The sequence below is a fragment of the Tiliqua scincoides genome, chromosome 3 (genome assembly GCF_035046505.1).
Source record: "Tiliqua scincoides isolate rTilSci1 chromosome 3, rTilSci1.hap2, whole genome shotgun sequence".
Lineage (NCBI taxonomy): Eukaryota > Metazoa > Chordata > Lepidosauria > Squamata > Scincidae > Tiliqua > Tiliqua scincoides.
Window position 1 is genome coordinate 26,917,171 of NC_089823.1, and position 27,993 is coordinate 26,945,163.

At 44.7% G+C, this 27,993-nt stretch overlaps 1 protein-coding gene across 1 annotated transcript; it reads left to right on the forward strand.

Annotated features, from left to right (window-relative positions):
* The first annotated feature begins 3,849 nt into the window (after nt 1–3,849).
* MEDAG (mesenteric estrogen dependent adipogenesis) lies at nt 3,850–27,808 on the forward strand. Its single transcript, XM_066620958.1, has 5 exons — nt 3,850–4,168; nt 17,492–17,601; nt 20,103–20,215; nt 21,669–21,954; nt 25,174–27,808. The coding sequence occupies exons 1-5, from the start codon at nt 3,882–3,884 to the stop codon at nt 25,272–25,274; spliced, it is 897 nt and encodes a 298-aa protein (XP_066477055.1). The 5' UTR covers nt 3,850–3,881; the 3' UTR covers nt 25,275–27,808.
* The last annotated feature ends 185 nt before the right edge of the window (nt 27,809–27,993 follow it).

The window sequence follows — 27,993 nt, forward strand, 5'->3', positions numbered from 1 at the left end:
CCATCCTCTTCTCCACTTCCAACTATTTTTCACCTCTTGTTTTTACAAAGCTTAGTCTGGAGGAATTGTTGAGAATTCTTCAGCTTTCCCCCATCCCTCTGGGTGAATGCTCAGTGTAAACAGTCTATTGGTCTGTGTTGCATTATTATCCCTACTGAACATCAGCCTTAAACCACAATGAAGCATCTACTTGATCTATTTTCATTTAATGAGAGGCTTCTAAATAGGTTATACTAACATAAGCTATAGTAGGCTCACCCCATGCAAAAATTAAAAAAAAAAAAAAGCTTTTATTGTTCCCAGATATTTTCCTCTAGAAGACTTTCTACTGAAACACTTTCATGAACACCACACACTAAAGCAATTGATGATGAAGTTTTTGGGATCAAGTAGGCTTAAGAGTTCCAAACTCCAGGTTAGATTATGGCCATAGTGTTTATATAAGCAGATAGCATTGCTTTAGTTTGAGCACTGTATGGGGTGAGTATACTACAACTTCTTATGCTGCAATCCTATCCACACTTACCTGGGAGTAAACCACATTAGCTATAATGGGGCTTACTTCTGAGTAGACATGCATAGGATAGGGCCCAATCCTATCCAATTTTCCAGGGCTGGTGCAACTGTGCCAATGGGGCGTGCACTTTTCGAGACTGAAGGTTGCCAACCATGCATCCTGTGGTGGGGAGGCAGTCACAGAGACCTCCTCAAGGTATGGGAATATTTGTTCCCTTACCTCAGGGCTTCATTGCGGTTGCACTGGTGCTGGAAAGTTGGATAGGATTGGGCCATTAGTCTGCTACAACTTCTTAGTGAAATCTGGAGATTTTTCATTAAATGAGCACAAATCAAGCAGATCTTTGGTGGTCAAAATCATGCTTTAAATGAGAATGTGCCAAATCGGTTCTTCAGGAAAACAATTCAGTGCATAGATAGAGATAGCAGGTTCACTGAAATCAATGGTCTTATATGCCCCTAATGTGCCTGCCCTCTGAGCAGTGGAGTTGAAGGACCCACAAGGAAAGGCTGGGCCCCCTCTTTCACTCCCTCTTGTCAGCTGCTCCTCGATTTTCTCCCAGATGGAGGAAGTACAGGATCCTGATGCTGCTGTAAGTGCTGCTGCTGTACTTCTCTGGACAGGCAAGTGACTGACTGACAGTGAAAGCAGTACTACCAACATTTGCTGCTGCCATAACATGAAGGAAGAAAGGGAAGGAAGCTAATGATAGGGATGGCAGAGAAGAAGGTGCCTCCGCCTGTGGTGATGACACACTAAGGGCCCAATCCAATGATGCAGCTGCAATGCAGCCCCAAAGTAAAGGAATAAACATTCCTTTTCCTTGAGGAAACAATCTAATACACATTTACCTGCAAGTAAGACCCATTGAACTCAGTGGTACTTACTTTTGAGTAGGCATGCATAGAATTGTGTTTTTAATAGGCATCTTTGTATGGCATCTTCCTGAGGACTCCCCAGAGCCTGGAGTACCAGGGCACAGGCTAGATCCTGTTCTAATCAATGAAGTATTTACATGTTTCTGGCACACTGCCAACAATGAGACTTTGTCAGCCCAATCCTAACCAACTTTTCAGCACCAATGCAGCCATGCCAATGGGCTGCGTGCTGTAGTCTGCAGTGGTCGGTGGGTAATCACAGAGACCTCCTGAAGTAACACTTCTCTTACATTGCAGCTGCATTGGTACTGGATAGCTGATAAGGATTAGGAAGCCTATGTCTCTACAAGAATGATACAAACCTGTAGGACGACTTAGGTATGTGTATATTCTATCTTTGGAGCATGTTATCTCAAAAAGAAACTTCCAGTGCTCATCAGTACATAGCTCCATCACTATTCACACATATGCACACACTACATTAGTAGGACTTGGTTACATCTTGCAAATGTTTCATTCATAAATGGAGCACAGCCAAATAGATGACATCAGTCCTGCTGTAAACATTTGGTAATTAAAACCAAAGTTGGGGCTATATACACAAATATCCATACCTAGAGAACAGTCAAAGGGCCAAATAAATTATTCAAATCTAATAAGAAATGTTTATGCCTGGACATCTCCTTTCATAATATAGTGACTAAGGACATGGGGAAATAAACTTCCTATTCTACATGCCAAACATTTTGCTGAATTGTCAAAATGACTGCAGATTCAGCTATTGCTTTTTGAGCAGGGCTCACATTGTACCAGTGTTTGGGTCTGATAAAAGAATCTCTGCATTTATTTTGAAATAGCCACAATTTGCTATGAACAAACCAAAAGTGAGAGAAATCCAGTCATTAACACCCTCCCAGGGAAAGAAGAACTTCCATTTCTGACTTTATTCTGACTACTGTTTTTATGGCCTCTGTTAAAGTGTTTTAAATATGTTTTTATCTGTGTTAAATCATGCTTTTTAAAATTGTTTTTACATGTTGTAAGCCGCCCTGGGTCCCTTTCAGGGAGAAGGGCCAGATACATATAAAGTTTATTATTATTTGTCAGGCAACACTTTGGTGGGGGCACCCATCTCTGCCTGCCTTCTTGTCTCCACTGATCCACCCTCTGAACTGGAAAAGCAAGAGGGGGACAGAGAGGAAGTGTGGGGGGAAGGAGAGTGCTGAGCTTGAACACTGGAGAGTGGGAGAAGCAGAGGCTGGCACATCATCTGGTAAGGGGGGGGAACAGCATTTGGCATGCTGCTTCAGATATGAGGCAGTTTTGGGCCTCCTGCCAGCTCTGGGCCCTATCAGCTTTGGCAGGCAGTGTTGAGTCCAGATTCCAAGTCACAGTACCAGACAATTGCTGATCACAACCCCAGTAATGCAGTGTATGAAATGCCCCAGTATCTGTTTGTGCATGATTCCACCCAGTTTGTGAAAAGATGCACAAAGCAGCATAGCAAAGAATGCTGGAAGATCACCACAGCAGCAGCAGCAAGTTTTGCAAAAACTGCATGTTCCTTTCTGATCCACATTCCAGTCAACAATATCATTGTGAGTGGTTCAGTACACAATGAGAAGCCTTGATAGATCACTTGTGTCAACATAAAAGCAATGGCGCAGCTAGAGAGGGGTGCAAAGCAGTAAGTTTTGCAGGGAGCCACATCCCAGTGTGCAAGGGGCCCTTCCAGGAGAGGAGGGAGCAAGTTGAAGTTTTCCTCCCTTCTGCCTGCAATGGCTCCAAAGGGAAGAGGGAGGGAACCCCTTGCACACGGAGGTGTGGCTAGCTGCAAAACTTACTGCCTTGCACCCCCCTCTTGCTACGCCACTGCATATAAGGAAATGCTCTGGGCCCCTTCAGGTTGAATAACCCACCTAGAAAACAGGGCATCTTCTTTTACTACTTGTCAGCATAAATAAGGTTTTAAAGGGGGGGAGGTGATGACAGTACAGTACTTTATGCTAGCTACTTCAAGGGATGATTGACGGGGAGCCCCGTCTCTCTCCAGAGCTGAGACGGGGCTGGAAGATATGCTCCCCCGCCCGGAATGGCTCCGAAGGGGAGAGGCTCCCTGCAAGACTTAGGGCTTTGCCCCCCTCTGGCTACGCCACTACACCCTTGCAATGCACCTTTGTCCAGAAGCAAGCCTGCCTGTGCGCAGTTCAGCAGTGGAACTCGGTGCTGTGGCTGGAAGCCAACGGGGGAAAGTGCGCGCGGGCGGCTGCTTTGGAGCCGGGCGGGGCAGAGCCTTCTACCGAGGGCGGAGGCCGCGGGGGCCAGCGGCCAAGCGCTCATTGCTGGGTGTGTAGGTCAGCAGCTGCCCCGGACGGGCTGGGCTATCAAGGCGGAGCTGCTGCATGCGCCTCGGGGCGGGGCTCGCTCTGGCTGGACCGACACTCTCCAGTAGATCCTCCCGGACCCACTCGCCGCCTGCCACTGCCATGGCCGTCTGGAGCTCCTCCGACGCCGCGGGCTCCGCCCGGCCCAGTTTGACCTCCGTCTCCTCCGGGGAGCTGCAGGTCCTGCGCACGTGCAACTGCGAGCTGGCCGTGCTGCCCCTGCAGCAGCTGCTGCTCCTGCAGCCCGATCTCTTCCAGCTGCAGGGGGACACCCTGGCTGTGCTCAGCCCCCCCGGGCGCCGGCCCGCCGGTGGCTTCACCGTGGTCAGCGACGGCTCTCTCCACCTGGACGGCCAGCGCCACTGCCGGCTGACCGGCTACTTCAAGAGGTAACCCCCCCCCCCCGGAGGGAGAAGAGAGGCTGCTACTTGCCTGGGTAGTGGTGGGTGCCCCGCTGTCTGCCAGGCGTGCTTCTCCAAAGCTGCACCTGCCGAGCAGTGGCATAGCTAGAGGGGGGCAAAGCACCAAGTTTTGCAGGGAACCTCCCCGCTGAGTGCCAGTGCTCCCTTCCCCCTCCCATTCGGAGCCATTCTGGGTGGGGGGAGCAAAACAGAGGCTGACACAGCGGGGAAGCTTCCTGCAAAACTTGGTGCTTCTCCACCCCGGCTAGCTACGCTACTACTGCTGAGTTCTTCCCAAAGGCGCAGGAGCGTTGGGGTGGGGGTGGGGGTAAAATAAGGTGATCAGCTGATTTGGGGGTCCAAACCCCAACCACTAGTCTTGGGCTGGAAGTCGGATTGTAGCCACCTAGGTGCACATCAAGGGTATGAATACAGTAGCCTGGATTTGTAGCAGGTGGCATGAAATGATCGGTGCACAGGGGAATGGGGTGCTGTTTGGTGGGGGTTGGGGGTCTCCTCTTTAGGCACTGCACTTCAAGATGCTTTGTTATGGGGGAGGAAGAACTAGAGAGGAGGGTGAACTATCTCTTCTTTCAACCTTCAGTAGCCTCTCCTCAATAAACTTCAGGAACTCTCTGGGCTGCTCCAGTTCCCAATTCCTTGGGATTCCTGCTGCTTGACTTTTCCTGCAAGGTGTTGAGAAAAGGAAAGGGAGAGATGAATTTTCTCCCGGGGTCATCCAATGAAATGGATTGGTAGATTCAGCACAGATGAAAGTGCTACTTAGTTCAACTGGTGCATCATTAGCTTGCTGCTGCCAGGTGTGGTGATGGCCACAGGGTTAAATGCCTCTGAGAAATCCATGGAGGATGGAGCCATGACAGCCAAGTGGAACTTTTATATGGCTCAATTCCAGTTGCTGGGGATGGGGGGGAGTGGTGGCTACAGCTGGAAAGAGCTGTGGCCTTCAAGCCCTGCTCCTGGCTTTACCTGTGGCATCTGGTTGACCAATGTGGGAAGCAAGATGTAGATGGACCTTTGGTCTGGTCCAGGAGTGCTTTATTTTTCTTCCTCTTTTGTCTGAGTGTGATGCCTGGTGATAAATGCTGACCTGGTTTTCAGTTGCCTGGCTCAGTTTTGGACACATGTGAAGTGGACGTGATTAGTACATTTGAGTATGTGTAGATTTCTCTCTTCCCCACCCCAATCTAAAAACATCAAGTTTGATTGCAATCATTCTTGAAGGTCCAGACACGCCTTTGATTTTATTTTGTGCGTGTTTAGGAAGGTCCCTTGCATATTCTCCTGCTTTGTGTAAATGAGAATGAAGGGGGCTACCTTTGAAATGAGTACCCTTATTTCAGGATTTTTCCACTAGCAATTTGAAACCATGATTCATCAGGTCAAATGCAAGACCAACACAAATAAGGGTTTGTAACTTTCCCAGTTTGATGGTAACTTCATGTTCAGTGGCTGCCCCTCTCCTGGCAGACAGATGCTTGTTTGGGAGAGAATTGGGTATGGTTATCACTTTCCTGCCTTGTTTGGGGAGCTGCTGGCTGGTTATCATTTGAAAGCAAATATTAGAGGAGAGATGGACCTTTGCTCCCATCTAGCAAGGAGATTTGCAAATCCTCTGCAACTGCCTTAAGTTGATTGTCAGTGTAAATGTAGTACCAGGTTCGAACAACTACTTGGACAGGGAGGTGCAGGGTCTTGGGCAGCATCTGTCTGGCTCATTGTTCAGTTAACCAAACCTTGTGTTCTCTCTACAATGCTTTCACTGATAATGGATTTGGGCAAATAGCTGAAGTTGTCATGACTGTGAAAAACTTAACTGTGGTATGAGACAGAGTTAATATTACAGAGCTGAGTACAGTATCAGTCTCTTTCTTGCTGTACACTTTTTACTATCCACAACAAACAAGTTGAGAGAGTGTTCATGATTCAGATTATTGTTGTTCAGTCGTTAAGTTGTGTCCGACTCTTCATGATCCCATGGACCACAGGATGCCAGGCCCCCCTGTCTACCACTAACTTCCGGAATGTGTCCAAATTCATGTTCATTGCCTCCGTGATGCTATCTAACCATCTCATCCTCTGTTGTCCCCTTCTCCTTTCGCCTTCAATTTTTCCCAGCATCAGGGTCTCTTCTAAAGAGTACTCCCTTCTCATGAGATGACCAAAGTCTTTAAGCTTCAGCTTCAGCATCTTTCCTTCCAGTGAACAGTCAGGATTGATTTCCTGTAGAATTGAGTGATTTGACCTCCTTGCAGTCCAGGAGACTCTCAAAAATCTTTTCCAGCACCTTAATTGGTCCAGCTCTCACATGACTACTGGGCAAACCATAGCTTTGAGTATATGGACCTTTGTCGACATGGAGATGTCTCGGCTTTTAATTCAGATTATTAGCTTTTTCTTTTCCAAGTGTCTTCATAATAATGACATTTGTAACATATTTTATTCGGAGTATTGGTTACTCAAAAATTCCACAGATTTCTCCTGCTATGATCCAAACAATATCTTTGCTTCTTCCTGACTAGCCCACAGACTTGTAATTGCAGATACTTTTGTCACTTTCGTTGGTGTGTTGATCTTTCTATACCACTCTTGATAGCTTGCAAACCTGGGTTTTGTCATTGTATCTGGATTCCCACCAGATGATTGCTGACCAAAACGTTCTTTTCCCCCCCCCACAAATTGGCCTTCCAGAGTTGCATTGAAAAGCACAAGCTGTCTTGGGGAGGCAGTTTTCTCTGATTGTTTATATTTGACTCTTGATCCCAGAATTGGTGAATCAGTTTGCGGTTCCACCAGAAGTTCTTTCCTGTGTATTTGTCATGTTGTGCATAAAGTCTGGAACATATACCCTTTGGAATGTGCATGAAAAATAACCCTAGCATAACTAAATGATGCCAAGTGAGAGGGGTGACTTTAAAAATCAGTCACCTCAAGACCTGAAGGTCTTCAGAGAATCTCTGAAAGGGATTCTCACATTTGAAGCTAGCTTTTCTTTACCTTGAGGTTTTTGCCCCCAAAACCTCTCAGCTGGCAGCTTGGCAACTGTCCCTGAATTCCATGTGAACCAAGGGTTCATGCCAACTTGGACCGAGAGACGGGGTTGAATGAACTTTGGATGCATAAATAATACTTGATGCTTTGGAGTATTCAAAGCACTTCATGTGCATTGCCTTGGTATCCTTATGACAGTCCTCTAAGAGACTAGTATTATTGTTCCCATATTGCAGATGGGAATGTGGAGAAAGGTTTCTCAGAGGCTGCTTGGTAAATTTGTAGTTGTGGTTTGGGAAGGGAACCCACCTCCCTGGCTTTAGCTGTAACATTGTAACCTGATCCTGTGCATGTTAACTCTGAAATGTCCATTGTACTATACCTTCTTATAAGTGTGCATAAGCTTTCAGTAGTGCTTTGCAGATACAGTAGCCCCTAGATTTCAAGGAATTGGTGTTATAACAAGTGCTGCAGGAGTGAGAGTTTCAATACCATAACAGAACTATAGTTAGCTCTCTTGCAGCAAGACTGGTAACTCCCTGGTACATCTGATGCTGCCTCACTATCACTTTATAATGGCTTGCAGTTTAAGATTAAAGGAATGAGTTTAGTTTTTCACACTAGTAGCATACTGAAGCTGTGTAAGGAGGAGGAGGGATGGTTAATGCAAGAGATGGTCCTGGTGAGGTGCCAAACAGCGGTTGGTTCCAAGGAAGTGGGTGGAAGGGGCAATGACTTGCTGTCTCGCCTCTTACTTTGCGGAATCCAGAAGAAGTGGCTGCCAGTGGATTTGCAAGAGAAAAGCTACTAGAACTTTTCTTTTGAGGCTTGCTGCACATCACCTGAGTATTTGTTAGGCAGTTCAGAGAGAAACCTTAAGTTTCTGTCTTTTTCGTGTATGCAAAATGGATGACCTACCTTCACTTTTCATGTATTGTCTCTTCTTGCATTTAGGATTGATAGCATTGTGGGTGTAGCAGTTTATTCACCCATACTTACTCACTCCTTAAACAAATAACTAAGGCTTCTTAGTTATTTGTCCAAGGTTTTTTTTGTTTTCTTTGGAACAGATGAGGCTTGCAACGCCTCTGACAACTCAATGGAGTTGCTGAAACAAGCAGGACTGGCTTGTGAAACTGTCCTTAAAGAAAGCTCTCGGTGAGCACATCGTAGCTCTGTAAATGCAGCAATGGGTTCTTGGCCATTCTAGTGCATGGGAACAAAGATGGTTCCAGTTGGTTTTAAGGCAAGTCCTAGAATGTCCTGTAGAGAGGGTTTGGTATAGATGTAATGTAACTGAGCAGTTGCATTTTCTACTGTTCCTAGAACAGTATTTCTCAAACTGTGGGTCAGGACCCACTAGGTGGGTCGTGAGACAATTTCAGGTGGGTCCCCATTTATTTCAATTTTTTTAAATATATTATACTTGATGCTACCATGATATGTGACTGCATTTGGGGAAATGTTATAGACCTGTAATTTTAACAATGATAGTAAAGGAAACTTACTCTTGGGTAAGTGTGGGTAGGATTGCAGCCTAGGATAGGTAAAATTTTTCCTGCTTGATGATGTCACTTCCGGTCATGACATCACTTCTGGGGGGTTATGACAGATTTGTATTCTGTCCTGGTGGGTCCCTGTGCTAAATGTGTGAGAACCACTGTCCTAGAAGATCTAGAATACTGTACAGTACCAGATTTCATTTCCTTGTTTTCTCAGAAGATGGCTAAAATCTATGTGTATTGACTCCAGAGAACCAGCCATTTCTCCAAGAACATGTCCTTCCATCCTTTTCAGGCTGCTGCATTCCATATTGGTACACTTTCAGCCGAATTGCCGCACAAAGGCTACTTTAGCGTGGGTATGTCTGTATGAAATATGTTGCATGTGTCCCTTGCCTTAGTGCATTGGCCCCAGGATTCTCCACAGATCTACATCAGTGTTGCAGGGCAGCATTCTTAAAGATCAGTGTCCTGTCCCATTCCTCCTCTAACTTCCATAAATATTGGTGTGTTGGGAAGAGGCATCAAAGAGAGCATTAGTCCAATGCAGATTTCTGACTTTGATACAACTCTTTAATCCCCATTCTGTACTGTGTAGAGCAGGGGTGCTCAAAGTTTTTGCAGGAGGGCCACAACATTTCTCTGACACTGTGTCGGGGGCCAGAAAAAAAAGAAAGAATTAATTTACATTTCAAATTTGAATAAATTTACATAAATGAATATATTAGAGAAAATGTATGAATGAATTCAATCCAGTTTATGCTCACATTCACCCTAAGAAGGGGGGGATCTTCATGCCAGTTTATGCTCACATTCACCCTAAGAAGGGGGGGAATCTTCATGCCAGTTTATGCTCACATTCACCCTAAGAGGGGGGGGATCTTCATGCCAGTTTATGCTCACATTCACACACACACACAAATGGAGGGGGGGATCTCTCTCACTTTCACATACCCGCCTGCTCACCTGCCCCCTCGCCCTCCCTCTTTCCCTTGTTTCGGCTGCCTGCCTGCTTGCCCAGCTGCCTTCGTACCTGCCTGCCCATGTGCTGTTGCTGTTGCCTGCCTGCCTGCCTGGCCGGCCAGCTGGCTGGCCAGCTAACCAGCCCTCCCTCCCTCTGGAGGGAGACGTGCTTCTAGCTGGGCTGGGCTCCCCTCCCTCATGATCTCTCTCTCTCTCCCTCTCTCCCCCCCCCCAGCTCAGGCTGCGGGAGGGGAGGGGAGGAGGGGAAGGGAGCCCAGCAGAGCCAAACGGAGCTGCTCCCAGCCCAGCCCATGGGTAAGGAAGAAGAGACTAGCAGGCAAGCGTACAGGGTCTTTTATAGTGGGAAGTAACGCGAGACCTGCAAGTCTCACGTTACCTTCCCACTATAAAAGACCCTGTGCGCCAGCTGTGCTCGTCTTTCCTTCGCTGCCACTGAGCTCAGCGGCAGTGAGGGAGAGCAAGGCACGGAGCTCACACGGCAGGCCAGCGCGGGCTGGGGCGAGGGCCGGGTGCCGGGTGCCCATTGGAGGTGGGGGGACCCCCTGGGGCCGGATGGGGACTCGCAGCGGGCTGCAAGTGGCCCACGGGTTGGGGTTTGGGCACCTCTGGTGTAGAGAATTGCAGCTTGACAGCACGAACCTATGCATGTCTATGCAGAATAATAATAATAATAACTAGGTATTTATATACCGCCTTTCTGATCATTGGATTACTCCTCTGACTTTACTGAAGGCAGTTTACGTAGGCAGGCGTTTCTAAATCCCTCGAGGAGATTTTTACAATCATAGAAGGTTCTCTCTTTCAAGAACCACACAATATTTTAGATGGATCTTCCTAGTCTGGTCTCACTTCTGGCCTCCAGTTGCCTCCCATGCAGGCTGACAAGCAGCTCCTTCATCTCTCGCATGGAGGGCAGCCAAGAGGCTTCTTCGCTCACACTAAAGAGCAGATGGAATAACTCAGTTCGGCTTGTCAGCTGCTTCAAGGTCTCACCATTCAGGGAGCTGCTGGTGGCCTCAAACTGGCGACCTTCAGATGTTATCTTCAGGCTAACGGAGGCTCTACCCTCTAGACTAGACCTCCTGCCCTGTAGATCAGACCTCCTCCCACAATGGAAGGAAGTTCCATTGTGTTCAATGGTGTTTACTCCCAGGAAAATGTGGTTTGGATTGCAGCCTTAGGGCGCAATCCTAACCCACTTTCCAGCACCAACATAAGGGCAATACAGGTTTATACACAAATATCCTCAGGTCCTTTATGAGGTAAAGGAACAAACATTCCCTTCCTCTGAGGAGGCCTCCATGAGTGCCACCCAACTGCAGGATGCAGCACACATCCCATTGGCACAGCTATACCAATGCTAGAAAGTTGGTTAGGATTTGGGCCTTTGTTATGTTTATGAGGAGTAAGCCCAATCAAACTCTCCCTGAGCAGAGAGCAGAGACTGGTTGAATTCCACTGTTGTTCTATACCAGTGGTTCCCAACCTTTAGGAGCTCAGGACCACTAAGGCAAAATTTGGAGACGGCAACCCCCCCCCCCACCCTCGCACACAAAAAATATAATTAAATTTGTAATACATAAGAAGATTATTTAATAATTAATGTGATGGTTGTGCTTGCATTTGCTTCACTAGTTGTGAAAGTCTCGGGTTTACATGGAATACATGGAACACAAAATAATTCCCCTCCAACTCAGAGGTTTTCATACCCACCCAATTCAATCAACTCTCTTTTCCCCCACACCAGACCACATTACACACAGCCCTTGCCTCTTTTAAGTGTGGAAAAACACCTCAAAAAGGGAGAGGTTAAGCACAAGGGGATTATAGACAAGTCATGCAAGGAAGTTAAATGAACCAACAAAAAGCACACACATCCCTCCACAGTTCCTTTTATTAACAGTATTATTATTAACAGTATTTAATAATACTTTTGTTACACAGCCCTGGCCCTGCTCCCCCCACTTGTGAGTCCAGAGTCCTTAGGAAAGTGTTCAACACAATTTAGGCAGGTCAGTCCTGAAGGAGAAGCACCAGCTCAGATCGATATCTCAGAATGGCTGCTGCATGTCTCAGGAAGAAAAGTCCTTTTGGTGTGCACTGCAAGGTCTTTAGGGGGAGGAAAGCCTCTCTTCACTTCCTGTTCTAATTGCTGTCATGCTCTAGCTGTGGACTACTTTGTTTGGAGCTAAGAGCGTGTGAGCAAGCCTATAGGTAGGCTGCAGCCACAAAACAACAGCTGCCTACTCTGCCATTAGTCTGTGGAACTCCTTGCCCCAAGATGTGATGATGTTGTCTAAGACTAGATGCCTTTAAAAGGGGATTGGAGAAATTTCTGGAGAAGTCCATCACAGCCACATTGTGACTAACAGCCCCATTCTAGGCATGTCTACTCAGAAGTAAGTCCCATTATAGTCAATGGGGCTTACTCCAAGCTAAGCATGCATATGATTGCAATCTGAGGAGATAGAGGAACTGGCCAAGTGTGGGGTGGGGGAGGGCTTCCCATGGACAAAGCTGCTGCTGCTCTCTGAGGAGGAAAAGTCAGGGGTTACACCTGCTGTACTTGGCTGTGGTGGTGCCTGTTCTGCAACTTCTGGGATTACTTCTCCCCAGGTGGGCAGCTTGCAGTAAGACAGCAGAGGTACTGCCTGTTTCCCTCTCCAAAAGGGGTGCAAAAACCTGGTTGCCTGGATCCCGTGCTCCACCCCTGGGCGTTAGAAGAGCACATCCAGGGGGCCCAATCCTGCCAACTGGGGAGGGGCTACCAGGGCTGGGGGTTGAGCATATTGTTTCTCCCCTCTCCTGCTGCCACCAACTCCCTTCCTCTGTGTTCCCTGGCCAGCTGGAGTCTGCACTCCCATGGAATTCACATCCAGAGAAACCCACTCCCAGGGAAACCCCCCCCCCCCGCCAACCAGCCAGCCAGCCAGCAATACCTTTGGGAGCCTGCTCCTTCTCCTCCTCCTCCTCCTCCTCCTCACTCCCATTCCTCCCCCTCCTCCTCAGGCCGCCTGCCCGCCCGCCTGCAAAAAGGGACTTCCCAGGCTGGCTGGAGTCCTGATCTGACTCCTGAGAAACCAGGCTGCCAGGGCTCACCTGAAGGCACAGAGTCAAGGAATGGAGGCAGTAGGCTGGAGGCAGTGGTTGGCAGGGCACCTCTCCTCTGCACGCAGCTGAGCCATGAGGCTGCACAAACGCGCGCACCATACAAGGTGCCTGCGCTTCACTATTTTGCTTGTCTTGGCACTCACAGACAAGGAGGGAAGGAAGGTGGAGGGGGGAGGCAGGAGACGAGAAATGCTATGCTCTGATTGGCTGCTGGCGCTGCAGAGGCTTTTTTCTGCCTGGTAGGGCATCTTTTTTCACCAGAGACATCAAGGACCACCTGGGGGGACACTGCGGAACACCAGTGGTCCGCGGACCATGGGTTGGGAACCCTAGTTCTGTACGTAGCACCCACACAAAATGCCACATTTTTCTCTTGCTTACCCTTGTTTCCATTTCTCTCCCAAGTATCAAACTGCAGATTCTATGTTGCTTGGGTTAGAAACATCTGCATCTCAGTTTGTAATGCACATTGGTGGAGCTAAATTAACTTTGGACGTAATGTGCATTTAAAATATATAGCATGTAGAATAGGAATGCTTGCTTGTTTATGGATATTGATGGCCTTCAATGCTAGTCTTTGTTAGTGCTTCAGTGCTAGTCTTTCTAGTCTTAAGTTCCTCTTTCTAGGTAACTTTTCTAAACAAGTAGTGGTTTGGGTTTCCTAAAGTGTTTCACATTCCAACCAGTCATGTAAGAAACCATATGTCTTGCAAATTGCAGCTTCATCACTTTCTGAAGATGGACAGCATAGTTTTGGCTAACTGAAGGCATGACTCATGGAACCATATGTGGTTTCTACTATACCACACACTCCCCTTTTCCTGTGTCTGTCTCGTATCCTGCAATTCCCCACTTTACGTGTTCCAGCAGCTTCGTTTGCTATGTATCTGTCTGTTCCAGCCTATGTCTCTTGGTGTGTTTGCAATGCATTAACAATTCTAAGATGTAGAAAGAATACTAACTGGGATGCTATGGGGTGTGTTCAGTCATGTGGCAGAACATGTTGGCACACAGTCAAGATCGGAAGCCTACATGGTGTGAAATTGGTTTGATGGAAAAACAACTTTATCGTAAATGTGTCTGCAGAAGTAGCTGTAATAGTCACACTGGTGTTGAAGTAGGCTGACTTTCTGTAAGCAGAATAATTTTTGCTTTTCATGCACTTTCTACTTCTTTTAGCATTTCATCATGTGTCTAAATATCCAATGTCCAAGTAGAAAACTGAGGAACCATTCTGATAACAAACTGTGAATTTTTCTTTGTAAACAGTTTTTGGGAGTACTAAACCAAGCCAGTTTTAAAATAGCTGCAGGGCTTTATGGTCATAACTTAGGTAGGTCTTTGGTATTCACTTATTTGATACACCACTGATACCAAGGTCCACCTTTAAATACCTACTAATAAGGAAAAAAGCACCAAAATCCAATTTCCCACCTTCATACTGTTAAATAATTATTTCATTCCATGCGATTCCATTATTCACCCCATCTAGTGGCTGTATGCGGTATAGTGTCTGTACAGTGAGTTCTGTGGTGACAATGGAGGGGCAAGAAACCTGGAAGTGGATCTCTAAAGCTGTTTAAGCACTGATTTGGTATCCACTAAGGGTTCTAGAACAGAACCCCAGTGTATAACAACCTGTAAAGTTCTCATTTGGAAAGCACCCTGAAATATCAGCTTTTCTATATTTATTTAGGTTTGGGGTCCATAGAGCCAGTCCCTCTTTCATAGTGCAAATAACTTGTGAAACTTCCCAAAGACCACCTCCTTAAGGTAACATTATGACACGGTGTCATCAGTGTGGCTTGTTCAATGCTGTTTGTGTAAGCAGCACCTCCTTACACCACCACCTATTTCTCATCTGGTACAAAAGCTCAGTGGTACAGCACCTCCTTTGTAGGCATAAAATCCCACATTCCCAGCCCTACCAAGAGATGCCAGGGTTGAAAGACCTGCATCTGAAACCCTAATGAGCTGCTGCCAGCCAGTGCAGGTAGTACTGAACTAGGTGGACAAATGGTCTGACTCTGTATAAGGCAGTGTCATATGTTCCTAGACAGCAGCTTAAGGCTAACATTGGAAGGAACTGCAGCATGGTCTCCTTATGTTACTAAAGTCTCTTGAGAAGACTGCTGGCTGCAAAGAGAACATAAAAGGGAGGACTACTTGCTACATTTTGTAGCAGTAGCTACATTTTGTAGCAGTAGCTCATTTTGTCCCCTCACTAAATTTTGTTCTTGTTTGTTTTACTTGCAGACTTCAGCTCTTCTCCTTGTTGTGCTTTGTTTTACCTGTTACACTGAGTGGATTGGGCTTGTGTTTCCCATTGTTTGCTAGCCCCCATGAGGGTGCTTTTTGGGACCAAAAGATGAAATACAAATATCTTGTGTGGGAGCACTGTTTTGGAAAGCACAAGTCCTCACAAAAGGCCTGTGAGGGCCTGGAACTAATTGCACAATTGTCTGGATTCTGGTCATGGTGTCTCAATAAGTGGAACTCTGCCAAAGGACTAAGAGCACATATTTGTTTGCTTAGTAAATTGTTGAAGTCCCATCTCTTGAGCCATTCACACTTCTGTTATCACTTTGACTCTGTGGTTCTGACCATGTTTTTTTGTTTAGTTTAAGCAAAATATTGTCAAGCCATCTGCTGTGGTGAAAAAGCCTTTTTCCCTTTTCCCTGTTTTTACTGCATTTTTTACTTGTCCAAACCCCCCTCACTTCTGTGATGCTTCAGCATTCTAAAATAGTTGCCGGCTCAGCAACCAGTTGAACTAAAAATAGCCATTATCTTGAGATCCTCTCCTCTTGTTTGCAACTTCATCTTCCCCCTTGACTGTCAAACAAAGAAACTTGAAGCAATAGCTTTGCAAGTGGGAGGGGGGCAGTCACTCCGGGTGCCAGGCCAGAAGGGTATACTGTTTGAAGTCCAGCCAAAATGGTGTCGTTAGGAGATACAGTAGCACTGCTGAAGCACCACTAGCTGCCTCCTTCTCCACCTCTTTGTGTTTTGGGCCATCTGGCTTTCTCCTTTGGTAGAGAGCCTCCAAAGCAGAAGTAACAGGGGGCAGCAGCCTGATCACGAAGCTGCCACTGCCCCCCAATGCTCCAAACTTCAGATAGATATCTCTTTGCTAAAATTCAGGAATGGGGGAGAGGCTTGGTATGAGTTTAACAGACTCTGCCTAGGTTTAGACATCATGCTTATCTTGGTTTAGTGTTCAATAGTGTGAGCATCTGGCTTGCTTCCCCCCTCCTGTGTACTATGAGAAGAAATCTGTTGTTCAAGTCCATGCTTATAATGCCAGACCAGGGGGTCTCCAAACCCCAACCCGGGGGCCAGATGTGGCCCGCGGCCAGCCTCTGATCCCCTGAGAGCCTCTGGCCCAGTTGACCAAACACAACCAGAGTTGTGCTTGTGGGATGGGGGAATGTAAGTCTATTTAAGTTTGTAACTTTATTTCTTTGGCTGTGTTGGTACTTGGAGAAATCCTGGACATTTGAGCCCATTTATTAATTCATCTGAATTCCATCTCTAATGTATTTATTTAAATTCTATATTTAAATTTTTTTCTGGCCCTCGACACTGTGCCAGATATTTGATGCGGCCCTTCGGCTGAAAAGTTTAGAGACCCCTGTGCTAGACGTGGTATTGTGCCTGAACCCAGTCACTGGAATGCATTTTTAAGACTTCTGAACATGTGCTCCTAAAGCGGTTGGCTTTTAAGTTCACTGAGGACTCTGCCAGTGCAAGTGGCTTGAGTGAGGTTCAGATTAGGTTTCCTCTTCAAAGAGAATGAAGTTCTAGAGCACATGGCTTTGCAAATGGAAAAGGTGACGCACATCCTTAACCACATGTAATACTGATGTGTTTCATGGTACTGTTTGTTTTAACACATTCAGTATTGAAAAGAACAGCCTTCTAAACAGGATATGTGGCAATTCTCTCCAATTAGGCTAGCTAGCAATGTCAGAGAAGAAAGTGTTTATATTTTCTAGCCCAAATTTATTTCATATTTACTTTTGTCAAAATGAACTCTAATTATAGGATCAAAATCTTGATTGGTAAACTGCTGTAAACTCTCAGCCTTGTATAAGAGTATAGACAACTCCTCTGCTTTGAAATTGTATTTTTATTATTGTGTGACTTGAGTGTGTCGTTCCTGCATAATGATTGCCTTATTAAGGCTGCTATATAAAAGTCACAGAGAAAATATGAGCAGAGCAGAACATTCCTGGCATGTTATCTTCTATGACAGCAGATGTCATCTCCCCCTCTGCAAAGGCTAAGGGAAGCTACATAAAGAAGAAAATCATTGATGGGGGCAAATTGCCCTTCAGACCACATCTTGGTGTGGTTGGTAGACACATAGCCTGCCACTCATCATCTCTGTTTTTGCTGCCCTAACAAAAAACCTATGTGTATCTATTCAGTAGTAAGTCCCATTGTATCTGTGGGTCTTGCTCCCAGGAAAGTGTGCATAGGATTACACTCAAGAGTAGACAGTCACTGTTAGTCCTCCCATTCTGCTGCTACTTCTCCTGCATCTGCACCTTCATTTGCTCCGTGCTCTGGTGCTTTAAGAAATATTTGTTCTAATGTTACGATTAGATTAATTTGTATCTTAGCTTCTTGCAGTTTCCTTTATTTGATTTCACTCCATTTTAAAGAAGCATTAACATACTCATATTTTCCTTAACAGGCATGTAGAACTTAATTCCCACTATGATTATAAAAACTACAGAGAGACTATTCTGGGTCGGCCACTGGCATTCTTCATTAACGTCAGAACGAAATACAGTTCTTCAAGAGGTATTCTTTTTTTTCCTTTTTAAATGTATCTATTGGGATTGCTTAGCTTAAAAGGAAGAGCTAAATAGATCCTTGTGTAAATTGATACAGTCTGAATTCAGATCAGTTATACTCTTTTAAATGAATAATGGGTGTATTGTGTCCCTGTGAACTTGGCAATTTTAACACCAAAATACCTGTATAGCATTTAGCACACAATCTGTCTTATTTTTGACTTCATGAAATATACTACCTGCTATGATACAATTATGTATGTAGTTTTCCTAAGCTGATAATTGGGCTAAAAATGTTTCCATGCAACATGCCCCTGAATAGATGAGCAGCCTCATTTGAAAATGTGACCATAACTAGTTTTAAGAGCTGCTAAAACTTACCACAATGCTAATAGCATATGCAGCTTGATATAATTTTCTGCTTATTTAAAATGACATTAGTGACTAGTGTTGCTTAATATACATTCTGAAGTTCTTATGATGGCAAGGGCCTGGTATCAGGAAGCCGTGCCAAGGATGAGTAGGACTGCAAGGCTGGCTTCAGATCTTGTAAGCTCCAAAATTTCTGAGATTCCAAGAGCCATAAATACCAAGAGGTACACTTTTGGATTAATATTCATGTTCTTCATAGTTCCAATCTACTGCTTAGTGAGTGGACTTCATGTGTCCCCTAAAGTACACATAGTTCATTGGCTCTGAGAATTTCAATTTTAAAAAAAGAACCTGGTTATTTCCCTCGTTAAGCTTAAGCCTGTTTACATCAATATGCTATGAAATAACAACTTTTCAAAGCTATCCAAAAAGCCAACACATTTCAAAACTCTGAAATAACTCAAGATGGCTTTTCATAAGATAACCCACAAAATCCACACAGAATAGTGAGTCCAGCAGAAAGCTAGAAAGACTGGGTTCCTCATGATGATGACCTTCACAAGGAAGCCATTCCAGAGACTTTGGCAATCTCAGTAAAAGCCTTACTACAAATGGTTTTATGTGATCCATTGGGGTTTGTCTTGCATTTAATGTTTTATTACTATTTTAAACTTTATAAGCTGCCTTGATTGCCCTTATCAGAAGATAGCTGGGATATAAATTCTTTAAATTTGGTGATTCACCACTGTATAATGAGTGAGCAAAACAGGACTTCATCAGGCAGTCTTAGCTGGATAGGGGTCTCATAACAGAGAGCATCTTGGAGAACATTGAGAGCCCTGTCTGTAAAAATCTTTAAAAGTGCACATCTGTTGTGAGATGTCAGGCAGGATCCCAGGTGCTACACTAATGTGTTCTGTGTATGTATGAGCATACATTTCCTGTTTTGGGTGGGGAACTGTGTGCACAGTTCAGTTGCTTGAATTCTGCATGCTAGCAATGAAGCTCCATGTGCCCTTCAGTCAGTTCAAGACTGTGCATGCACTGCTTAAGAATCTGTCCATCAGTGCTGACAACACCAATTGCATGTCCTAGCAAATGAAGAATGTACAGATTGTTTCCTGCATTAACAAAATTTGTGAACAAACCATGCTTTGTGATGTATTTAATAATATGCAAGACGTGGCACTGTTAAAGGATGTACTGTACATGGGAGGGGGGAAGAAGAAGAGTGCCTACCTCCAGGGCATTCACAGGTTCTAAAAAGGCATACAGCCTGCCTGCATCTTGCACAGACTTTACCTGCAGAAATTCAACCACATGTGCTTGGCAACTGGAGAAAAACAATAATGCAGGCAATTCTGCCTGCCATTCCACTTACGAAATAACATGCCCCATGAGTTAGAAGCTGCTGTTCCCACAGTTGCTCTCAGTTCCCATCTGCCTCTTGTAGTTTTTAAGCAACAGTATGTATTTTTCAGCTGTAGGAGATTTTCAAGGTAATTTTGAGTACAGTGGTCCCTCCTTATCTGCTGGTTTGGTATCCATGGATTTGACCAACCACTGATCACATTAAAAAAAAAAAAATTCCCCTTGCATCCTCCTTCCTGGTTGCCAGCAAAGCCCACTCAGTGTGATTTCAGGCTTGGGCTGGCCATGCTGACCTTTCTGCCTCTCCCAACAGCCTCTTCCAGCCTGGAGACACTTTGGCAAAGAAACAGCTGGCTGGCCCATCACTCAGGCAGGCAGGCTCTGAATCTTAAAGCCCACCATCTACAGTCGCAGCACTATTCCATTTTTATGTAGGTACTTGAGCATCCATTTTTTTGGTACCTGTAAGGAGTCCTGGAACCAAATCCCCACAGATACTGAGGGCACACTGTATATGCAATTTTGCATTTAGGCACCAACTCTGGAATGCAAGCTGCACATAAAATGCAGGCTGAATGTATACCTACTTTGACACTATGAGAGCATAGAAAGTCAGGCAGCATACTTGCTGACTTCGTGCAGCACTCTACATGGGGGGAGAACTCTGGCAAAACTAATTTGTGTAGAAGTTTGAGAGCAGAATCTAAAAACCTTATGAGGTTAATGTCTGTTTTCACAAATGAACAACTTTCCATCTATCATTAGAAAAAACATATGCTCTGCTGGTGAACACCCGACATCCTAAGATAAGAAGGCAGATCGAGAATGGGATGAACAACATCATATCATCTGTGTTTGGAGAAAGCTATAAACTTCGGGTGAGTCAGATGAATTAACCCACAGTAGCTTGTTAGCCGGATTCCAACTTGGAGATAACTGTGAGAGGTAATGGTTTCTGAGCAAAACTCGCAAAGCCTCCCCCACTATAAATTCTAATGTATGATGTACATGTAATTGTGTGTATGTCAAGGTCTCTGTCATGCAGTAGTGGCAGCAAAGAAAAGGCTAGCCTTGCTTTGTGCAAGGCCTTGAGCTATTGAAAGACCTTCATTCATATAAGTTCATCTTTAATATATTCATTTATGTAAACTTATGTAAATTTTTTCAAATTTTAAATGCAAATTAATCCCCCCCCCGGCCCCCGACACAGTGTCAGAGAAACAATGCGGCCCTCCTGCCAAAAACTTTGGACACCCCTGTTCTAGGAGAACTATTCTCTTACCCTTAGGCCAACGGTTTTCAAACTCCCAGGGAGTTTGAAAGTCGCAGTAAGTTCTTGCGGGGGGGAGGCAGCAGAGGTGGGAGGAAGGCAGCGGCTGCAGGGACTTGGGTACACTTACCAGAGCCTACTGCAGCCTCCCGGGGGTGCGGGGAGCCCTGCACAGCTGTCCGCAGGGTTCCCCAAAGCTTCACAAGTGAAAATGGAGCGATCATGCTCCGCTTCCGCTAAACCGGAAGCGGAGCATGATCGCTCCACATTCACTTTTGAAGCATCGGGGAGCCCTGCGGATAGCCATGCAGGGCTCCCTGCACCCCCGGGAGGCTGCAGGAGGTTGTGGTAAGCCCCTGCAGCCCCCCTGAGCGGTGCAATCCTGCGGATCGCACCTCCCTGCCTCCTGGCTGTCCCCGCCCCTTAAGGGGAAACAGGCCAGGGCCCACAGGCTGGGGCGTCATGACGCCCCAGTCTGAAAAGCTCTGCCTTAGGTGTTTGTGTATTAGTTCTGTTCTGCTTGCCCAGTCCTGGATCCAGCATGATGCTGGTGCCAGCACCACTAAAAGCAAGCAAAGCTTAGTATGTGGTGTGTGTTTTGGGGTTGGGATAAGGTGACAGTCTTGTTTTTTTTATTTAAAAAAAAGCCTTGTGTTAAAAAAAATGGTTTTAGAAACCTTTAGAAACCTTCTATGTCTTTTCACATGCAGCATAAAATTTTAGTTTAATGCTATACTCCTAATGATTTGTTTTTAGTGTGTTCTATAAAAATGTGCATATGAAGTAAAAGCTCTTTTTATTGATTTGGTGGCAGCTGTCACCATCCTTTTTTGGTTAGTTCTTAACTGTTAGGATTTTAATCCACATTACAGAAAAATGATAGTGAAACTTATGGATGTTAAGGTATTTGGATTACACACTTTGTCTGCCTCCAAGCCATACAATAGTATATTACTTTGATAACAAGTTTCAGCCATGATGATGATTTGAGAGGGACATAATTATCTTGTCATAATTATCTATCATGTTTTAATATACCTTTCTCTCTTTTCTTTATACAGTTTGATTTCCAAGATGTTATAAAGAAGTTCTTTCCTTTAGGAGCCCACCTGGTTCAGGGAGAAAGCTTGAGTTTTTCATACGAGTTCAAATCTGATGCCTTATTTGATTTCTTTTACTGGTTTGGGATCAGCAAAAGCACCGTTTCAGTGAATGGGAAAGTTCTTAATTTGTCAAGTACGAATCCAGAGAAGAAGGAATTGCTAACAAAGTATCTGGATAAAATGAGTGAACCTAATCTACGTTCAAACAGCTTTTCAGACAGAAAGTTCAGCATTGTCTCCAGAAGTAAGTTGCTACCTTGTTATGATTTAATCCTGAATGTCATATTTATTTGGCTCACAAGAATTACTGAACTATTGCCTTAATTTGAAGTACAAACAAGCTTGATATTGGAAATCTGCTAAACATCAGTGTGTAACTTATTGGTTGCACAATTGCACCATTTCTCAAATGAAGTGTGTTAATGCCTAATCCACATGAGATTAAAAACACTCTGCCCCCTCTCTCCTTCTGTAAATATTTGCATGTCTCAGAAGCTTCTTAAAACCTTCTTTCGTATTTCCTGGCCCATGCAATTCCTCAGCTGCCAACCTGCAACTTGCCATTGAACAATCTTGCAGTCACCCCTGAATTTGTTCTCCCTACAGTCTGTCTGAAAGCTCAAATGATCATTGCACTATTGCAAAAGGCCCAATGATGGTACAAAGATCACCACTATCACTGGGCTACCACGGACCCTGGGCTGCAATGTCCCCAATAAGTTACCAGTGGGGCATGTTGGGAGGGCAGGGGAAGTTTAAGGATTGAGCAGTGGGAGGGCTGGGACAGGGGAGGGAGGGAATCCCAGCAGCAGCAACTTGTGCCAGGATCCTATTCCCTCTTCTTCACCTAGTCTACCCTCTTTTCTGTCCTTCGACTTATGCCAACTATGTAGCTGGAGTAGGTCCTGGAAACAGGAGGTCTATAGAGAGGTATTTTTCTTTGTGTCTCGCAGGTCTCCTGATCACCCACCACCACAGTATGTAGCACTTGCCTCCTTGTTCCAGCTGCGTGCTAATATATTGGGAGACAGGGTTGGTCTGTTGACCCTTTTCTCTGTTGGCTTCACCTCTACAGTCCTGTCCTTATACTCTGTGAAGTAGTACAGTAGAACCTCCTTAAGTTGACCACCCAAGGGACTGGAGGAAATTGGTCAACATAGGGAGGTGGTCAACATATGGGAAAAAAGGCATTTAAATATTATCATGTTTAGCTCCCAGGACAACAAATGCAAGGCTAAGATATTATTTAGATTGGATTTTTAAAAAGTTTTATTGCAAATATAAATGAAAATTGATCCTCTTGTGATGCTTACTATTTATATTATCTATATCTATATCAAGAGTCAGAGAATAAACAACCCACAATCAGTGTTTTAAAAAACCCCTGAAAATTCATAAGCTTAAAAAAAAATAGTAAGTTAAAAAAAATACTTAGATTCATAGCAGACAGGCAGACCAATGCTATCCCTTGCCAGCCCATAGCATGTTACATAGCCCCAACAGCTTAAAAAAAACCCCAAAACACTTATTTACTTAGACTGCCTGGCCTCTACTGGGTCTCCTCAGATTCACTAAATGCCAGAAGGTGTTTGATACGGTCCCTCACTAAAAGCCGTTGAGAAAACTCTACAGTCAGGGAATAAGAGGACAGGTCCTCTTATGGAATGGGAACTGGTTGAGGTCCAGGAAACAGAGAGTGGGTGTCAATGGGCATGCAATGGGCAATGGGCAATTAATAAAAAAAAGTGGAGAGAGGTGGAAAGTGGAGTGCCTCAAAGTGCTCCAGAAGGATCTCTCCAAACCGGGAGAATAGGCAGCAAAATAGCAGTTGTGTTTCAATATAAGTGTAAAGTAATGCACTGATGATGGGAACCAAAGTGAAAGGAGAGTGGCTTCACTATGCACAAGCAACCTCATGTCCCTCACAACTTGGTACATGTCCAGGTATAATTGGCAGCCCGCACAGCTCTATCAGCTATGTGCAGTGTGCCCACCTATAAAAACCCTTTCGCACATGCGCTAGCAGGCGTAGAGGAGATATTGTTATGTGGCTTCTTGCTTTTCCAAGGTGGGACAAACCAGACAAAACACAGGCCCACAATATTGCGTTCAGTGGGCGACTTACGGAGGGTAAATTAATACTCTGTGCAATGGTCGAAGTGGTCAAGATACAACTTATGGAGGTGGTCAGTGTAGAGAGGTTGCTCTCCCTTAGTGTATATGCAGTGTCTGTCCATACTTGAAAATTATGTCAGCTTAAGCAGGTGGTCAATATAGAGAGGTGGTCAACTTTGGAGGTTCTACTGTATTTTTTTCTCCTTTTTTGCAGCTTCAGGAAATTGCTTACCATTGAAAGCTATTCATGAAGTGTGTGCATGAAGGAGTTTTATTCAGTAAATAGTGACTGGATCAGAACACCAGAGGGAGGGATTTAACTCTCTGCCCTGCCATGATCTTGATCCTGTTTGCCCTTCCAGTAGCTGCTATTTGCCCCAGGAGTTTTTGTTTTCAGGACAAATAGCCATGGTGAGCTAGAAGATTTAATTCACTCCCCCCCCCCCCGCCCACATGAGCACACTGTTCTGAATCAGCAGGAGGCTAATTTAGTGGCTATCTGCTGAACAGTATAAACTTTAAGCACTGACTAGGATCAGCATGATAACTTGACCCAAAGTCACTCCAGTCATTGTCATCTTAGAGAAGAGACAATGTTTTTTGTGTGTTTCCGCAGTGGTGGTTCATTTTTTTCAAACACTTTTTCCCCAAGAATTTCTCTGCAGCCATTAAAAGTAGATCCTTTAAAAATGTATATGAAAGCTGAGGCTTGTGGGCATTAGCAGACACTCGCCCACCGCCAGCGTGCATTATCGCAAACGTGCCATAAAGCACGTTTCCTAGCTCTCAGCACTGGTCCAGCACCCAAGCTAGTCCAGCGCCAGTGGAAAGTCAGTGCTCCATTGCTTGGTGGTCGCCTGAGCCACCAGGCGGCGAAGAGGAAGGTGGGGGGAGGCGGGGAGGAGGCATTCCAGAGAGGGCAGAGAGGAGGGCAGGACCGGTGCAGCTCAGCTCCACCAGATCCTGAACTCCGTGTCAGATGTCACAGCCCAACACGGAAGCTCTTGATTCTGTGCCAGTCCAAGGGTTGCTGTAGGATTAGCTCCATTGCGGGGCTACTTCCCCTACCTGGGGGGAAGGGGACAAACATTCCCTTCTCCCGATGAGCCACCAGTGGCTGCCTGATGCACTTAGGATACCACAGCAGCCAATTTTTGGCACCCTGGCAGCCCTGCATGCCAGGAAGCTTAGGATTGGCCTGTGAATTACTTCATGCCTGATATTTTGTTTCTCATGAAAATATTAGAATTTTCAGCTTTTTCAGTCTTGTAGGCACAATGGATAACACATGTGACTGCTTAGATTTCCTTAACCCTGTTATAATGTTTGTATTTTTTTTTTTTTGCAGCTTCGGTAGATGATGTTTTCAATCATGGTAATATGACACCACTGTTGTATTGGGCAGATTCCCCGTTAGCAGTTTGGACAGTATCAGGGGTTCAAGCATGAAGATTGACCAAATATAACAATATAAATGGAAGGAAAATGAAAACTGAGAAATGCACCGCAGAGGAATCATGTTTATTGCAGAATACAAGGACTTGCCAAAAGGAAGTTTGTGTTCTTGCATATTGCTCAAAATAGCAGAACATCCTTGCATTCCATCTGTGTTCTTTGAAGTCTCTCCTGATTTCTTGGAATGGTACGAGTACCTCTAGAGTTGGTTCTTAAGTCAGTAATGAGCTGCTTGCGTTACATAGAGCTTTCTTATGACTGCTATTTAACTGAAGTGATTTAAATCTAGATTAGAGTTGTTTTAAATGTAAGTTTTAAAAGGCGTTGCTGAAATGATGAGTCACAAATTGTGTTTTAACACTGCAGTTTCTGATAATGTCTAAAAACATAAACTGCTTTTAATGAACATAAATTATAGATGAAATTGTTAACTATACTTGCTGTAGTGTGTTTTTTTTTAAAACTGTTAGTGGTGACTTTGAAGAACCGTCAGATGGACAACTTGAACCCAAGTGCTTTTACATGGTATTTAGAAGACAGTTTTGTTGCCAGAAAATGGCTACAAACCTGGATCTAGAAATATTGTCTGGCCATATATAAATCACTTCATCAAAGTTCAGGATGATTGGGACGGTCTAAGTTTGTCTCCATTATGAATTTCTGTACTTTTCCAGTCAGTCACTTTGTGCCTCATCTTGCCATTGGCCAAATAGAAATTTGCTTTACCTAATTATATTGTTTGCTACTTTTTGTCAAAGAACTCTAGGAGGAGCTTTGAATGGCTGTTCTGCATTTATTTCACATAGAATACAATGTTAACAATCAGTGGGAGTCACTGAAGTCTTAAACTGTACTCCAATGAAAATATGCCATATTCCTTGGGTACTACATTCCACTTCTGTACTGATATGACACTTCACTGCTGATATACTAACCATGGTAGTTCTTAAGTTTAGGGTTGTATTTTTAAATGCTATACCAGTGCCAGGGGATAAATGGCAATGTTTTGAAAAAACTTGATTGAACTGCCCTATGGAAGATACTTCATTGTTGACTGCAAGGCAGGCTTCATTTGCCTCTAAAAGTTAAGTCAACCCAATAAAATAAGCAACTCTGGATTTATATGTGTGTGTGGGGGGGGGGAGGGTGTTGTGTTTCATGTCATGGGACTACTTTATGGTCTATCTAGCCTTGTCACCATAAGTACTTTAATCCGATGTCAAGAATATTCTGTTTAGGAGCTACATGAATTGCAAAACACAAACATTTTTGTCCTCTTTTAAAAGTGGCTTTGCCATTGCCCACCAGTACAATCTTATGGGTATGAGACCATTTGCACCAAGACAAATTTAGTGTTGGTCACTCTGTCCATGTGGCTTTATGATGCCATTGTGTTTTGCAGGGTGCACAAGGCTACATCAGTCCTGTATGAAAGATAGTGGTGGGGCTCTTGCCAGGGTGGCAGCTTGACTGTTAGGCAGAAAACCTCCCCTTCCCCATCTTCTCCCTTACTAGCAGCATGGGCAGCTACCTGATGTGGCTTGCATCTGCATCAGGGGAAGCAAGGGGATGGTAGATTTGTGGTGTCCTTCACCCCAAGTCTGCTGCCACCTATCTCTAGCCTGCTGTGGATACAGGCTGCTTTGATCAACTACCTGCTAGCTTTTAATGAGCAAGAATAGGATCATCTGCTTCCCTCCCTGCATTCCACTGTCACACAAGGTCTCTGTAAATGTTAAGCCCCATGCTAATGCAGATGGCAGTGAGGTGAGGTAAAGAGCTGCTGGGGGGGGGGGGGGTTTGCAGGCCCCTAGCAAAGGCAGCAGCAACAGCAGGCCTGGTTGAGCCAGTCCTGACTAATGGATACTAGCTTACTGTTGCTGTATTGCTCACAAGAGTAGAGAAGTATGGATTCCTTTTTTAAAGAAACTGCTGTTCCCTTCAAGTAGAACATTGCTAGGGTTTAACAGCCCCGTCTCCTCCTAGCAAGGGCTTCTTTATTTTCTGATGATGGGCACAAGTCTGGATTATGACTTCTACATAACGAATGTAAGTTTTTGCTACAGTGCCACAAGAGATTCTGCAGTAAAGCAAGCAATCTAAAACTCTCAACCATGTTCAAATTCAACCATGTACCATGTGAATTTGAGCTGGTGATAATGTGTCAAACACTGTAGGATGAATTAGGGTGACTATTTTGGTGAATATTTTCATCCTGATATTTGAATACAATTTTCAGTATTGCTGAAGCACAACTTATTCATGGAAATGCTAGACCTGGATATCCAAAGCTTGATGTAACAGCCTATATACTGGTAGAGGACTCTAAAACTAACATCTTGGTCTTGCCTGCTTAGAGAACAGAATCCTATGTGACTGGAATGAATGAATTCTGCAAGATTCTTGTTTGGCTGCCTGCATACCAAAGTGTTAAATACTAATCAAAGTCACTTTATGTAAAGGTGCCAGCTCAGTTCCTTAGTATAATAGGTTGACATTTTACAATAAAAGATTTTTTTAAAAAAATACCCTGTGGTTTTACTTTTTTGTGGTGTTGTAGTTTGTAAGAAGCAGGAGTTATTTATAATGAGTTGATTTCATAGATCAGGAAATAGTATAGTCAGTTATCCACCAGGGTTACTGAATCATTGAGCTTATAGGAAAAATGGGGTTAGTTTCCAAGGGACCCTCTTCACCATACACTCTATGAATG

What these genes read in the sequence shown, in the direction of transcription:
- MEDAG (XM_066620958.1), top strand. Translation starts at nt 3,882, where the DNA reads ATGGCCGTCTGGAGCTCCTCCGACGCCGCGGGCTCCGCCCGGCCCAGT. An exon ending in GAAATACAGTTCTTCAAGAG is followed by an intron (nt 17,602 to 20,102) that starts GTATTCTTTTTT and finishes ATCTATCATTAG; the next exon opens with AAAAAACATATGCTCTGCTG. An exon ending in GAGAAAGCTATAAACTTCGG is followed by an intron (nt 20,216 to 21,668) that starts GTGAGTCAGATG and finishes TTCTTTATACAG; the next exon opens with TTTGATTTCCAAGATGTTAT.